Source organism: Pelodiscus sinensis, chromosome 7 (assembly GCF_049634645.1).
Source record: "Pelodiscus sinensis isolate JC-2024 chromosome 7, ASM4963464v1, whole genome shotgun sequence".
Lineage (NCBI taxonomy): Eukaryota > Metazoa > Chordata > Testudines > Trionychidae > Pelodiscus > Pelodiscus sinensis.
The window spans coordinates 55,821,177-55,836,427 of NC_134717.1; the positions used below are offsets into that span (position 1 = coordinate 55,821,177).

At 44.7% G+C, this 15,251-nt stretch overlaps 1 protein-coding gene across 11 annotated transcripts in view; it reads left to right on the forward strand.

The window, feature by feature from the left end:
- The first annotated feature begins 108 nt into the window (after positions 1-108).
- ICA1L (islet cell autoantigen 1 like) overlaps positions 109-15,251 on the forward strand; it is a 93,515-nt gene continuing 78,372 nt past the window's right edge. For 5 of the 11 annotated variants that reach the window (XR_012905258.1, XR_012905259.1, XM_075933841.1 and 2 more), the window contains exons 1-5: positions 109-1,313; positions 5,148-5,179; positions 6,617-6,655; positions 11,301-11,466; positions 14,595-14,667. Coding sequence is in view for 8 of the 11 variants with exons in the window: in XM_075933841.1 (XP_075789956.1) it covers positions 11,308-11,466; positions 14,595-14,667 (232 nt within the window). In the remaining 3 variants the exon portion in view is untranslated. The other 6 variants (XM_075933842.1, XM_075933843.1, XM_075933845.1 and 3 more) reach the window with 6 other exon arrangements.

Sequence of the window (15,251 nt, forward strand, 5' to 3'; positions counted from 1 at the left end):
TTCTTAAAGGGATTGTTAAAATGTTTCCATTTCTTTTCTAGAAATTTTTTAAAATGGGAATTCCATTGTGTAATTTTTCTTCATCTTTATAAACTCTTATTTGCTATGTTTTAACAAAAAAGGGCTATAGTTAATTTGATTTCCAATAACATTTTCTTCTAATTTTCATACTATAAGCAAGCTGTGCCAAAACAGAACACTACCCCAAATTTCTCAGTTTTATCTCTTTTCTGTAAGGTTTACAGAAGCAATCCTGAGAAGCAATCCTATTCTAGATTCATTCTATTTTTCTGGCTCATCTTGGTTCAATTTCAGTCTTTCAACATTTGCTGAAATATGTCGATTTTGAGGACTGTACTTGATTTAGTGGTTCTGTCTCTTTTCTGTTTGGTTTTATGAGAAGCAAGCCTATTCCAGTGCATCCCATTTTTCCTGGCACACCTGAATCCTTTCATTGTTTTGTTATAAGAGGAATTTGGTGATCCCAGCTGCTTACTGTTTAGGAAGAATTCTTGATCAGACAAATTAGACTGTTTTACTGCTGTGAGGACCGACTTGTATAGTTCACTATTTTTTCATCTGTCTTGCTCTAAGAATCAAAACTGAGGTCAATCTCTAAATTAACTGGCAAATTTTCAGTTGTTTTTGATGTTCCTTATTCCATTCAGTTGCATTGAAAACTTTAAGCAATTAGCAAAGGTTTGCTAGCAGAAACCATCTCTTAAAATCAAATAATATTATATGGTACAGGGCACTGTTTTAAAGTCGTCTTTTAAGACAAGAGGCTGCCTCCTTAGTTTTTGGTGTATAGCAATATGTAAGTTTTCTGTTTAATTTTTCCTCCAATTTGCTTTGCTTGTTTTTCTTTGTATTTGGACAGCTTTAGCTCTGGCTGATTTTTATCGAAGGCTAGGAGAACAGCATTCTCCACAAGATTTCTTTTCGCTCGTCTTTCCCCGCCCTTGTGGCTGCTTGACACTACTAAGCAAGGCTGTGTCCAGTGGTAGCGGGAAAGTATCAAAGGGCAGAGCTCTTCTTGCCCGGAGAGCAGCCCCTGTGGCCGCTAGACGAGACCCTGCCAACAGCAAGGCCGGACGAAGCAGGGGTGCACGCACCGCGAGGGAAAGGGGAGCCCAGCGGGGCTGGCGGGAGCACAGCGCTTCCGCGCGCCTGACCCCCGGCCGCGGCGACAGTTGCTACTTGGCTCGCGCCGCGGCAGGCTCAGGGCAGCGGCTCCCCACGGCGCGGTGCGGCCAACGGCCGCGGGAATCGCCCCGGGACATCCTGTCACCAGCCCCTGCAACCCGCACGGGGTGAGTGAGCGTCCGGGGCCCAGCGCCGGGCTGGAGGCATAGAGGCGGCTCCGCACCCCACCATGAACCTAACCGCGTCCCGCACAGCGCGGCCCCTCCCCCCGCACGGCCTCCCCCACCACAGCGCGGCCCCTCCCCCCCGGCCCTGCCTCCCCCACCACAGCGCGGCCCCTCACTGCTCTCCCCCCAGCACTGTCTCCCCCACACACAGCACTGCCCCTCACTGCTCCTCCCCCAGCACTGCCTCCCCCACACACAGCGCGGCCCCTCACTGCTCCTCCCCCAGCACTGTCTCCCCCACACACAGCACTGCTCTCCCCCCGGCCCTGCCTCCCCCACACACAGCACGGCCCCTCACTGCTCCTCCCCCAGCACTGCCTCCCCCACACACAGCGCGGCCCCTCACTGCTCCTCCCCCAGCACTGTCTCCCCCACACACAGCACGGCCCCTCACTGCTCCCCCCCAGCACTGCCTCCCCCACACACAGCACGGCCCCACACTGCTCCTCCCTCAAACTGCCTCCCCCACACACAGCATGACCTCTCACTGCTCCTCTCTGCCACACACAGCACTGCCCCTTACTGCTCCTCTCCTCCACAGCACGGCCCCTCACCACCCCTTCTCCCACACAGACTGGCCCCTCACTGCCCCTTCCCTCCACTGCCACCACACGTGGCCCTTCACTGCTCCTTCCCCCACCCAGTGCGTCATCTCAGTGCCCCTCACACATACACACAGCCTCGCCCCTCACTGGAAGTCATCTGTGGTAAATGGTGCCCAGCTGGAGCCTGCATTCCAAACTCTGGCCCCAGTTCTGAACCCATTGTGCATCTCAAGCCCGTACCCTAGCCCTGAGTCCCCTTGCACCCAAACTCTCTCCCTGAGCCTCACCCTGCATCCATCCTGCACATCAACTTCCTGCCCCAGGCTCAGCTGAGAACCCCTCCCACACTCCAAATCCTTTAGCCCAAGATCAGTGTCCACATCCTCCTCTTTCGCACTCCAGCCTTCTACCCCCAGCCTGATAAAAGTGAGTAAAGGGGAGGGAGAGAGGATGGAGTGAGCAGGAGAGGATCCTTGGAGAAGGGGTGGGAAGGAGGTGGGGCAAGAGTGTTTGGGTTTGAGGTGGATCCTGGATTGCACTTAAATTAAAAAAGTGATCTGCTTAAAAAGGTTGAAGATCACTGGTGTAGACAGTCCCTGTCCTCCAGACTTTACAACAGTGTTTCTTAAACTGTGTTCCATGGAACACTGGTGTGCCGTGAAGCAGTCAGAGGTGTGCTGCTGAGAACAAAATAGCCATCCTTAAAGGGACAGGCTACCTCCCCCCCTCCCTTTTTTTTATTTTGCTCAATAACTTCCCCCCTGACCTTTTTTTTTCTTAACAAAAAATCCTTGGTGTTCATCCTACAAAAAAATTGTTTGCTGTTCCTTGGTCTTAAAAAGTTTAAGAAATACTGCTTTACAACCTAATTAGTCTAGCTCAGAGGCAAAATTGCCCAAATAAGCTTTTAGACTACTCTGAGTGGGATTTCTAAGGCTTGCCTCAAAAAAAAAAAAAAAAAAAAATCATAATTAGTGGAAGTGTTTTGGCAAGGCATCCTGTTAATGCAGTGGTCTCCAACCTTTTAAAGGATGAGACCATTTTTTGAATGTAAGTGCAATCCGGGATCTACCTCAAACCCAAATACCTTTGTCTCACCTCCTTCGTGCCCCTTCTCCAAGTCCCTGTCCCTGCTCACTCCATCCTCCCTCCCCCATTCCCTCTCCCTTTCATCAGGCAGGGGCAGAGGGTTGGGGTGCAGGCTTTGGTCTTGGGCAAAGGGATTTGGTGTGTGAGAAGGGCTCTGAGCTGAGCCTGGGGTAGGATAGGGTTACCAGGTAGTCATAAAAAAATACCGGACACGCTTCATGGGGGGAGGGGCAGGAGGGACCTGCTGGGAGGAGAGTGGTGCTGGCCGGGAGAAGGGGGGGGGAGCCCCAGGAAACAGCTAATGGCGGGCAATGGGGCTGGCTGGAAGAGATGGGGGGGCTGACAGGAGGCATAGCTGGTCAGTGGGGAGGGGGCAGGCGGAACAGGGCTGGCTGCGGGATATCCCGGGGGGGCATGGTTTGCGGGGGCGGAGCTGTCCGGGAGAGCTCAGGAGGAGGAGGAGGATGGGAGAACTGGCCACCAGAAGAAGGGCTGGCAGAGGGTGCAGCGGGGCTGGCCGGGGAAGATCCGGAGCAGGAACTGGCCAGCGGGAGGCAGAGCTGGCGACGGGAGGGACTGGCTGGGGAAGACCGGGAGGAGAAGTCGGGGAGAATCAACGAACCGGATGGCTAGGAGGGTGCAGGACTGACCCAGGCTGTGCAGATCCCAGGGCGCTTCTGTCCCACACGAGTCAGTCTGGCTGCAGCTCCACCACGCGCTTGACCAGCGCGCAGGAGCATGGACCGGGCTACCCCTGCTCCTCCTCCTCACACGTGACCAGGGCTCCCAGCGCCAATCGTGCCCCACCTCCCAGTCACTCCCCCTGCCCCTGCCCCTGCCCCTACCAAGCTTCCGTCAGGTGCCCAGCTGGAAAACCAGGAAATACCGGACATTGCACATGTCTGGTATTTTCTGGATTTTTTTTACTGGACAAAGGGCCCAAAAACTGGACTGTCCAGTAGAAAACCAGGCACCTGGCAACCCTAGTGTAGGAGGGGGTTCAGGGTAAGGCTCTGTAAGGGAGGTTGGGTCTAGGAGCGCTCAGGGCTAGGACAGGGGCTTGGGGTGCAGGAGGGTACATGACCGTGACAGCGATTCAGGATGCAGGCTCCAGATCTAGCTACACCCTGCTTACCACAGGTGGCTCCTGTGTGGTAGTACAGTGGTGCTAAAGGCAGGCTCACCTCTGCCCTGGCCCTGCACCACTCTCAAAAGCAGCCAGCAAACTCTCTTCATCCCAAACCCTGTTGTGCTTCCCACCCCTTGTTCTGTGGAGGTAGAATTCAGGTGGGAGAGAAAGACAGCTCCAAGGCAAAGGGCAGGAGCTATGCAGCAGTGGGGGGAGGGGCAGCTGAAGAGCTGCATTTGACAGCCTCCTGGCCAAACCAGTCAAGATCACCTGTCAAAGGCTCCAAGATCCACCAGTAGATCCCGATCTACTGGTTGGTGACCACTATGTTAATTAAATTAAGTTTGTTTGCTGTAATTTTTTTAAGGGCAAAGAGAAACCCTAGGTTTGGGACAGAAAGGAAGCAGGTCAAAGTAAAAGAGAAGACAAGCTCAGCCTTTTCAGTTTTCTCCATATAGACAAATTAGCTCTTGAAACATTATCCCCATTTCATAGGTAAGAAAACTGGGGCACAGAGGTTCAGTGATTTGCCCAAGGCCACAGAGGAACTCTGTTAAAGCCTACATCAGAAGCAAAATGTCTCCTAGTCCTGTGTTATGAATCCATTTCTATCTTTCCATAAGGATTTTGGAATTAGAAGAGGAATAACATGCCATAACACCTTTTGAGGAAAGTGATGTTAATTGCAGCCTAGGAGCATTGAATTCTCTCTTTTATACTACCATCTGTGGTGGTTAGTCACAGTTAGAGAGACAGAAGGTGGGAAAGTTGGTACACTATCTCTACAGACTTCTGTGTCCTATGAATTTGATTTCTGGGCATAGAAGGAGAAATAAGGTATCTATGTGATGCAGTGGTGGGGGTTTGAGAGAATGAATAGAGTGGGGGTGGAGGTGGAGCAGGGGCAGGAGGAGGCAGGGCAGGGGTAAGACATGGGGTGGAGGGGTGTCACTCTGGGTCCCACATCCACCCTTGGCTGGGCATCATGATGCCTTATTTTTTGTTTCCTAGAGAATTGCGGGAACAACACTGTAATCCAAAAGGTGAGATAGATACCTACCTACATAGTCATATTAACATGTCCAGACTACGCTACACAGCCTTTCTGGCTCAGGTCATCAGCTTGACCTGCATCCACTCTGCAGAATGCAGAGCTTGGGTCTGAGTTACTCTGTGAGTTGGGCTCTGACTCAGGCCCCTGTAAGTGTCCTATGACCCAGATTGATTTGTGCTATTTAAAGCCTATCCCCATCCAAAACTAAAGACCCTTCCTCTCAATTGAGGGGGAGGAACAACTAGACCTGGGCATTACCTAAGTACCGGAGACAACAAATGAAAAAAACAGGAGCAGGAGTGAAGTCACAGGTAAAGCAGCATGAATTCAGAGAGGGACACCCTAACAGCATCAGCTGCTCCTCAAAGGCGTCCAAGGAGTGAGTGGACATTGCTCAGAAGAATGCTTCTCAGAGGTATGATTGGACAAGGGTCCAGAAATAGGCTCCATGTCAGACTGATGTAAGTGTGGATTGAAGGGGTCTTGGGCTCAAATCTGAGTCAGAGGCCTGGGCTTAGCATACACAGCCCTCATTTAGATTCTGGTGAGGTCCAACTGGATCAGGTTGCACATCAGAACTTAAGTTTTTTCAGTAGATGTTTGGTTAGGCGTAACAAACTCATCTTAGTAGGAAATAAGAGAGCACATTGCTCTCTTTAAAATGGTTGACAAGAATCACTCCCAAATGCAAAAGATAAGGCATGGGAAATGGATACTAATGCTTGGTGCTGTTTCATGGATTGAAAAAGTAGGTTTTGTTTTCATTACAGCTGTGTAGGAAACAAATGTTCCAAATCAAAATAATTTGAGGTTTTAAAATATTTCCCATTTCAAATTGGGACAAACATCAAAATTTCAAATATCTGTGAATCAATAATAAAAAAATTCAGATTGGGTGAATTGAAATGTTTCATTTTTATCTTTTTTCCCCTTTCTTTTATATAAATTAACTTACATTTTGAAACAGACCTTTCTGATTTAGAAAATGTTGAAATATTCCATTTAGAGAATTTGAAATTTACTTTGAGCTGAGAAGTTTACTGAAAATGAACCTTTCCTGTGAACAGTATTGGTTTTGACGAATTGTCATTTCTAAAAAAAGCCAAAATATATTTATCAGGAAAATTTCCAACTCTGGTTTTGATTTCTTACATCCACAATCCTGAAGCTTGATTTTCTGTAAGTTCTCAGCAACTTTAGTTAAGTGTGAGGTTTTTGTCGCTTTCTTTAGAAATATTGTTCTAGGTCAAGTCCCTTCTCTCCCTGCCCCTGATGATGGCATCCTGCCCAAAATATAAGAAATTTGGTTTTATTGCTTTTTTTGCTTTTGGTTCTGGTTCCTTCTGGATACTAAATATGTTTTTTCTGGAATGATGTGATGGAAATGGAAAGAAGAGAAAAATGTTTTGGTATGATATTTCCATAGGTGTAACAAGAACTACAGCAGAATTGATAACCATTCTAGGTGAGTCAAGAGTGTGGTGTTTATAGCAATATAGAATACCCAAAAGAAAAATATTGCTGAAAAAAAGAGAGCCTGTAAAAAAAAAATTGGCATTATCTTTCCAGTGGAAAAGAGGCTGTGAAAAGGCTGCACGTGGTTTATAATGTTATAAGAAACAAAATCTTTTAAAAATGTTTCATTGGAGTAATTTCTTTTCCTATTATCCCTCTTTGGGTGCATCTTGACATCACCCTTCTGTCAAAATAAGCTACGCAATTTGCGCTACACAAATTGCTTAGCTTATTCCAAGTCTAAATTCCGAGTCTACACAGCACAAAATTTCAAAATAAGGCACTATTCTGACAAATCCCTTAACCCTCGTGGAAAAAGGATTACAGGGAAGCAGAAATAGCACGCCCACTATTTTGGGAAATAACAGGTACTTTTAAAGGCACAGCGTTGCTATTTTGGGATATTTCCAGTGTCCTGAAAGAGCAGTGCAGTCGAGATGTACCCTTTATCTCCTGTCTTATGCATTGAATATGTTTTGTTCGTGACTCCCTCTCTCACCATGTGAGTGTTCCCTGATCTTGAAGTAATTGATAAGAAATGACCTGAAAAGTGTTCTGCGTAGCACAGCCATGTGAAAAGAGAAATGCTTCACAAAGTTTTTGAGCCAAATGTAACAGACTTGAAAATTACATATTTTTAAAGGTGTTTCTCCCATTACCTTAGATTAATACAGGCTACAAAATTGCTTCCAGTAGTGGTTTTCAAGTTCGTTTTTTACAAAAAATGTAAAGACCAGTTTTGACTATAGCACAAATACTGACTCTTTCCCATCTTATCTGGTGTTCCAGAATGCCTCTCCTCTAGTATTAGGGATGTAAATAGTAACCATTTAAACAGTTAATCGATGAGCATCAGCTTATTGGTTTCTGTTACTGTTACACGCTGGCTTCCAGGGAGGCTTTGCTGTGGGCTCTGCAGTATAAGAGCCCACAGCGAAGACAGCTCTCCGGGAGCAGGGCTGGCCACCAGGAACCAGTGCCTGCTGGGAGCCAGTTTATGAGCTGGCTCCCAGCGAGCACTGGCTGCTGGCCCCACTCCTGTGGAGCCAGCTTCACTGCAGGCTCTGCAGTGTAAAGCTTATGTACAAGCTTTATACTGCAGAGCCCACAGTGCATGTAACCACTAGGATTTTTAGCAGTTACAGTTACATTTTTTAATGAATTTTTACATCCCTATCTGATATCCAGTCACCTTTCTCTTGTTTAAACAGTCATCTGTATGGAAGTTTTCCTAGGTTGTGTCCATAGGGTATAGAAGAGCTGTGACCAGTGACCCCTCTTGATCCCTTCTCAACTAGTATTGAAGAAATTTGTCTTGCTGATAAGGACAGGGTCAACACCTATTGCAGGAAGCAACTTTCGGGTAGACTTACAACTTTCGGGTAGACTTAGAATTTACAGCCTGGGTTCCATGGGCACAAATCTGTTCTAGTGTGTCAGCCTTAGCTTTGATAGTCCCTTTTTTAAAAATGTTTATTTTAACATACTGCATTTGTGTTCTTGAAGGAGATCATTTTTCCCATGTTTCTCTCTCTAGGAATTTGTCTGTTGTATATGGCTGAATATACTGCCTACCTAGTTAGATCCCAGTCTTGCAAACATACAAACACATGAATGGTCCCATTGAAAGTTATGAAATGTTAATCATATACATAACCGTTTGCAGGATTGGGGTTTCAAGTCCTAATCCTGTAAGCAGATTTTTGCAGATGTGCTGATGTGGAGTTTTGCTGAAACGGATAGGAAATTGCACAGAACAGTTTGCAATATAGGGTCTTTAATAAAAGTAAGTTACTTTTTGGTAGTGATAGCCCTAATGAGGTCTTTATGAACTTCATTTGAAAAACAGCAATGCTCAGTACCATAGTTCCTAGGCACTTATGTCTCCTTTCCAGTCTCTCTGAGTGCATGCTTTCAAGTATCCAATCAGTGCTGGGCTGGAATTCCACAAACCTCTCATAAATAGGCCAAGTTATTGGCTACAATACCCTGTGTATTAACTGTAGGACCAACTGAGTTCAAATAACTGCAGTTCTTCTCTTTGGGAGTCTCCGAGTAATGGAACAAAAAACAGGACTATGTAGCACTTTAAAGACTAACAAGATGGTTAATTAGGTGATGAGCTTTCGTGGGCCAGACCAGCTACACCATACTAACACGGCTACATTTCTATCACTATTCTGAGTATGGTATACAGTGATAAAACTATTATCTTAAAATAAGTATTGTTTATTTTAACAGTAGGAACAATGCAGTTAGAGAAAACAAACTTTAAAATAGTCTACACATGTCTGTGTTATCTAATGTCTTATTGTCACCCGATGGTAAACTAGGCAGACCAAACTTCTTCCAACATATTCAGTAAGCCTCTTTATCTCAGTCTGGTTCCAAAACACCTCTGTCTCTCTTCTCTTGAAAGAGGAGTCCTATTTAAACATGCCACATTTCTTTTTCCTGTTTGCACATGATTGTTTAACTCTCAAATGTTTGCTGAGAAGTGACTGATTTTGAGCCACTCTTTGTTTTTCTCATCCTATTAAATCTAAATCAATATACATAAATATCCCAATAACCAGATCAACATGCAGTATTCATAAATTATAGAACAGTTCCAAATCAGCTTCATCTAATAACCTGCAGGTTCAGGCCTCAAGAACCGTAGTATCCAGTAGTGCTAACTACAACACAAAGCACATCTGATCTGGTTTCTAAATCAAGCTTGGATGTATCAAATGGAGCTGTTGTGTCTGGCATCATTTTACAAGGCTTCTAGAATTGAAGGTTTCAAATAACTGACTGTTTCTTCTAACATAATATCTGACAGGATCTTAAAGTTGTGAAGCTATTTAGACTCTATTCTTTAAGATAAATATACTGAAAATGATATAGCAAAGACAGATGGTTGTGTGTAGCCCATATCCTCTAGGACCATCTATGTGCTTTAATATTTCATTATATATATATCATATATTTAGCATTTGTTGTTGTTATCAGTTATAAACAGTAAAGTAAACTGTCCACATATCTAAATAGTTGTAAGATATCTGGGACTATTCTACGAACTATTCTATATTTTTATATTATAGCTTTCTTTTGGTCCCAGTCTAGTTAGTGTTCCCTATATATCCTGTCATGTTCTAGATATGGTTTAAGATGATAGGGCCTCTGTCACATAAATATTTAAACAAGCCAAGAGGTAGAAATAGCTGACAAAGAGCGATCATTTGGTGTTCACTATTTAATTTCTGTTCTTTGCAAGGACGTTCCTGCCAATCTGATCATTTTTTTTAAAACAAAACAGGAACTGAGACATCAATAGTATACATTTATGATTTACTATGCCATTTCATTTAAGCGTTTATATAAATACACTATCTTGGGTTTATGTACAATATGCAATTAGTTATAGCCTTGGAGTACGTAATTTGATGACCTGTAGAGTGGGTGGCCCATCTGTTACACTATCCCCATTGCACTGCTGTACAATTACTTCTGTGCTACTGCGGAGAATAAAAATGTATGATTAACTAGAGGCGCCGACTTTCAAATGTGTTAGGGGGTGCTTGAGCCCTGCTGTTCCCCACAGCCTATCCCCACTCCACCCTTTCTCCACCTTGCCAAGCAAGCCCTGCCCGCCCTACCTCCGTCCTTCCTGCAAGCACCACCTGCATGCCACAGAACAACAGACTGGTTGGCAGGAGGTGCTGGGAAGAAGGAAGAAGCACTGGTCGGGTGGGGAGCTGATGAGCACCTACCATTTTTTCCTGTGGGTTTCTCTAGTCCCAGAACACCAACAATAAGAAATTTGAATGCTTAATTTCCATTCTTCAAAAGGGGGTGTCCATCAGTACCTATGTGATGGACACCCCTTTTTTGAAGAATGGAAATTAAGCATTCAAATGTCTTTCTCCTGTCTCTGTCAAAACAGAATGAGTGTTACATTGTTTTAATAAGAGGATCCAAATTGCTTCAGTTGCTAGCTGGGATTATTTTGGTCTAAGGATATGTCTTTACTATAGAGTTAATCAGGTTATCTATCCTCATGTTAACTTTTCTTAAATTAGCCTAAGGGAGAGTGGCTCTGGTCTGATGTTTCTAGCCAAGGGGAGCCACAGAAAGTGGCATGGCCTAGGCTGCCACCTCCCGCAGTTTCTCTTGGCTCGAAATGGCGAACTGGAGTCAATGGGAGCCGCAAGGTTCCAGGGCTTTGGACTCTTTAAGTAAACAAAGTGGCATGGGCCACTAGTGGCTTTCCCAAACAGAAACACTACTCTAGTGAATGTCAACCAATATTGTCAGGTGTTCACATGAGATGTGAATGGGCATGATTTTGGAGCATCTGAAAGATACAAAATTTACATCAAGTTATGTTCCTTTGACTTTGTTATTGGGGCATTCATCATAAGCCTAACTGTGGGTGCTCTGGGACTAAACATAATACACAAATATATTTCAAAGGACTTTCAGAAAGTACTGTGTCAGCACTGATTGAACTGTTTTCCAATGATAATATCTTATTAATTTCTTGCTTTTCTGAAGATTTAGTAAATTGTTGAAAAAATTCTTTGATCTGTTTACTTATCTCTTTCTCATAGTCATTCCATGGATATGTATGGACACTATCAGTCAGAAGATCAGTCTGTAGTCAGTAGAATACAGAAGAAATACTGGAAGACAAAGCAAGCCCTAATCAAAGTCACAGGAAAGAAAGAAGATGAGCATGTAATTGCATCTGATGCAGAACTGGATGCCAAACTAGAGGTACAAATTATGATTATGTGACCATGTCTATACTACACACTTTGATGCAAGTTATATTGCTGTATAGCCATCAAAGTTTGTGTATTGCTCATGTGCATGCATACTTGGTTGCTTGTGTCAGTACTGTGCGTATTCAGTAGGCATATTGTGTTGATATACAGTATGGTGCATTGGGTAGATAGCTTAGTGTGCCTCATGCTGCTGTTTGGCACAATGCTTTTGGGAACATTCTGAAATGTGTGGTGGGATAGAAATGACTTGCCCAGGAATCTCTGGGAGCTAAGGGTCAGGTTCCCAAAATCCAACTTTCTCCATCCCATAATTTAACTTGTGCAGCACTTTTTGGTACCCACCATCTCTGACAGAAGCATGGAGCCCATAGTGCTCTCTCATGAATGTTGCAAAAACAGGACACATGATTCTCCTGTATTTTCAGACAGCTAGAAAATTTTGCAGCAATATGGGGGGTGACAATTTCTTCTTGGACATTTTTCAAAGGGACTTGTCAGATAATAGTTCAAGGTTGTTGATGGGACAGAGCCCAGCTCAGATACAAAATGTTGTATTTTCATCACTATCTGTATCCACAAAAATGAGCTGCTGATATCTGCATCCACATCCATGGATACAGATACCCACAGATTTGCAGGGCTCTATTCATGGTGTTCATTGAGCAGCTACAGACAATGGAGCATTGCTTTTAGGTTCATGAACTGAGCACTGAATGGTGACATCACATCATAATTCAGGCTTGGGAAAAAGAGCAATGGCTGCATCATTTTTGGATGTGAAAGGCCACATATCTGGATCTGTCTTCTGATTTCACCTCAACCCTCGAGCCATAATGAGAGTTGCCTTGACAATGGAGAAGTGAATTGTGGTCACATTTTCGGAGCCTGAAACATTGGATTGCTAAAAGTCATTGGGAAACCATTTTGGAGTTGGAAAATCCACAGTGGGGGTGTTGTCATACAAATGTGTAGGGCCATTAATTGTCTCCTGCTATGCAGGACTCTGGTTATCTGCAACATTGAGTACATAGTGGATGAATTAATAGCAGTGAAGTTTCTGAATTGTTCTGGGGTAATTGATGGCATTCAAGCTGCTTTTTCTGGCACCAACACACCTTGCTATAGGATTCATCAACAGAAAGGGCTACTTCTTTACAGTTACTCAAGCATTGGAGACACTTCACTGAAGTTAATGTTGGCTAATCAGGGAAGGTGAATGATCCTCACATCTTCAAGAATACAAGACTGTTGAGAAAGTGGCAAACTTTGGGGAAGTTGAAATGTCAATAGTGATTCTAAGGGACCCAGTCTATTCCTTGCTGACAAAGCTGTTTACAAGCTCCAAGCCTCAATAGCATCAAAGGAAGATTCAATGACTGACTCAGCAGGTGTTAAATAGCTGTTGAATGTGCTTGTTATTCTACTACTAAGGTTCCCTCTAAGCTGTGGGGTAGCATGGCCCTGCATCTGCTTAATGAGTCCTGCACAGGAAAATGTGTGGTGACTACAAAGAAAATATGGATGATAGTTTAGTAATCAGTAGTGGTATTAGTTGCAGATGCTTTGGTTTTTGACAAGTAGGGCCCCATATAGTCACAACATGAAAATAGCCATGAAATCCATACTTTATTGCCTAAGTACATACTTGTCTGAGACAGTATGCACATATGTGTTGTGACCAGTCCCTCCCTTTCCTGTGGCTACATGGTAACTTGTGCAGAGCTAATCAAGATACATCTCCTTGAGGTGAAAATTTCATTTCCAGCTCAAAATGCAGACTTACCTTGCAAAAGTAGTCTTAATTTCTTGGGTGTGTATATCCTGAACAGGGGTGAAAGTAACTTACATTTTTTACTGGTACTCTACTATCACAACCCATGCCCTCTTGTGAGGGGGACATAAGGGCAGGGGGAGATTGCGATACAACAGTACCTGTAAGAAATTTTAGCGTGGGATGGAGTGCAAGGGGGTGGTTCAGGGCAGAGGGTTGGGGTTGGAGATGTGTGAGAGTGCAGGAGTCAGAACTGGTATATATGAGGGACTCAAGACCGTGGATTGGTGTGTGCAGGAGGCAGGGGCTTGAGGTGTGTGGGGGGAGAGTGTGTGGGAACTAAGTTAACTTAATGGGCCACTGTGGCAGATGGGGAGCTGATTGCAGGGCCTTCCCCAAGGTCAGGGTCAGAGCCACGCCGCTGCAACTATGGCCGAACAGGGGCCAATTCCATGCCCCACCCTTTGGCAGGTATGAGGCTGGTCTGGTCTGCTATGACAGGAGTCGGGTTGCAGCCAGATGGGGGCCAGACCAGGGGGCCTGCCCCAGGACTGAGGCTGGGGCATGGCTGTCGCTGATACCATGCCCCAATCCTGTGGCAGGAGCAAAGTTGGGGCCGGGCCACATGGGGGACAGACTGTGGGACCTGCCGCATAATTGGGTCTGGGCTGCTGTAGCCAGAGCCACAGCTAGACAAGGGCCAATTTTTTGCTCCACCATATGGCAGGAGCAGGACCAGGCACTATGGCCAGATGGGAGCTGCTACCAGCTGTTTGTGCCTCCCTTACAGCGCACCCCCAGCCAACCCCTTTAAATTGTGGGCCTGCTTCCTGCACAGCGGTGTGCCCATTGGCTCTTGCCAGAGTGCAGCTCGCTGTTGCAGGAATTGTGCACTGGGAAGCACCCATTTACTTTCACCTCTGATCCTGAATACATTAGGTAAGTTTGTTCACAGGTCTAATTCAGTATGTGCAACTCCCTTTGACTTCATTGTGTCTTCTTATACTACAGCTGAATTTGGTTTATAGATTCGTCCAGGGGAGCCAACAGCCTCCACAGGCCCCATAGCAAGTTGTGTGTGTGTTGAGGGGGCTCCATGCTCCTGGAAGGAATGGTCCTTGGGTTAGGGCCGGGGGCAGCCAACCCTCAGCACTCCAACAGTGATTTAAAGGGTCTGGGGCTCCAGCCATCATCTCCGTCCGACCTTTTTGAATCACTGGATCCTGGGGCAACAGGCCTGGATTCTGCCTTGAAGAATAGTTAACAATGGAAGTTTTGTATTATGTTCTTATCTATATTAACATTACTATTTCCATAGTTTTATATACTAACTCTTCTTTTCCAAGGTTTTTCACTTTATTCAGGCAAGCTGTACAGATCTTCTAAAGACTATTAAGAAATACCAAGAGAGACTCAATGGTATGCAATGACATATGGATTTTAATTTGGTTTAAGAGCCATCACTGTTTGTTTTTTAAAAAATATTTTGAATTTAAATCTATTGTTAAAACCAGATAACTGTTTAACTTAAAATAACTCATTGGCATATTTGAAACTATTTTTAATTTCTGGAGAACGTCACTATTTTAGTGTAAGATGTGAGACCAAGATTTGGGATTTCTTGATAGAATACATTAATACTACCAACATTTCTACTACTGGCAGAAAATGAAGCCATTATATGGCTAATTCAATTAGTTCTAGTGGCCCTAATTTTTGAGACTATCAGTGAACTGAAGAAGGAAGCCATTACAACTATTGTCAGACCAATCTGATAGTTTTCTTTGATAAGATAACAAGTCTTGTGGATAAGGGAGAAATGGTGGACGTGAATACTTAGACTTTAGTAAGGCATTTAACCCGTCTGGCATGACCTTCTTATCAATAACTAGGGAAATACAACCCAGATGAGACTACTATGTGGTGGGTGCATAACTGGCTGGATAACCATTCTCAGAGAGTAGTTATTAATGGTTCACAATCATGCTAGAAGGGCATAACAA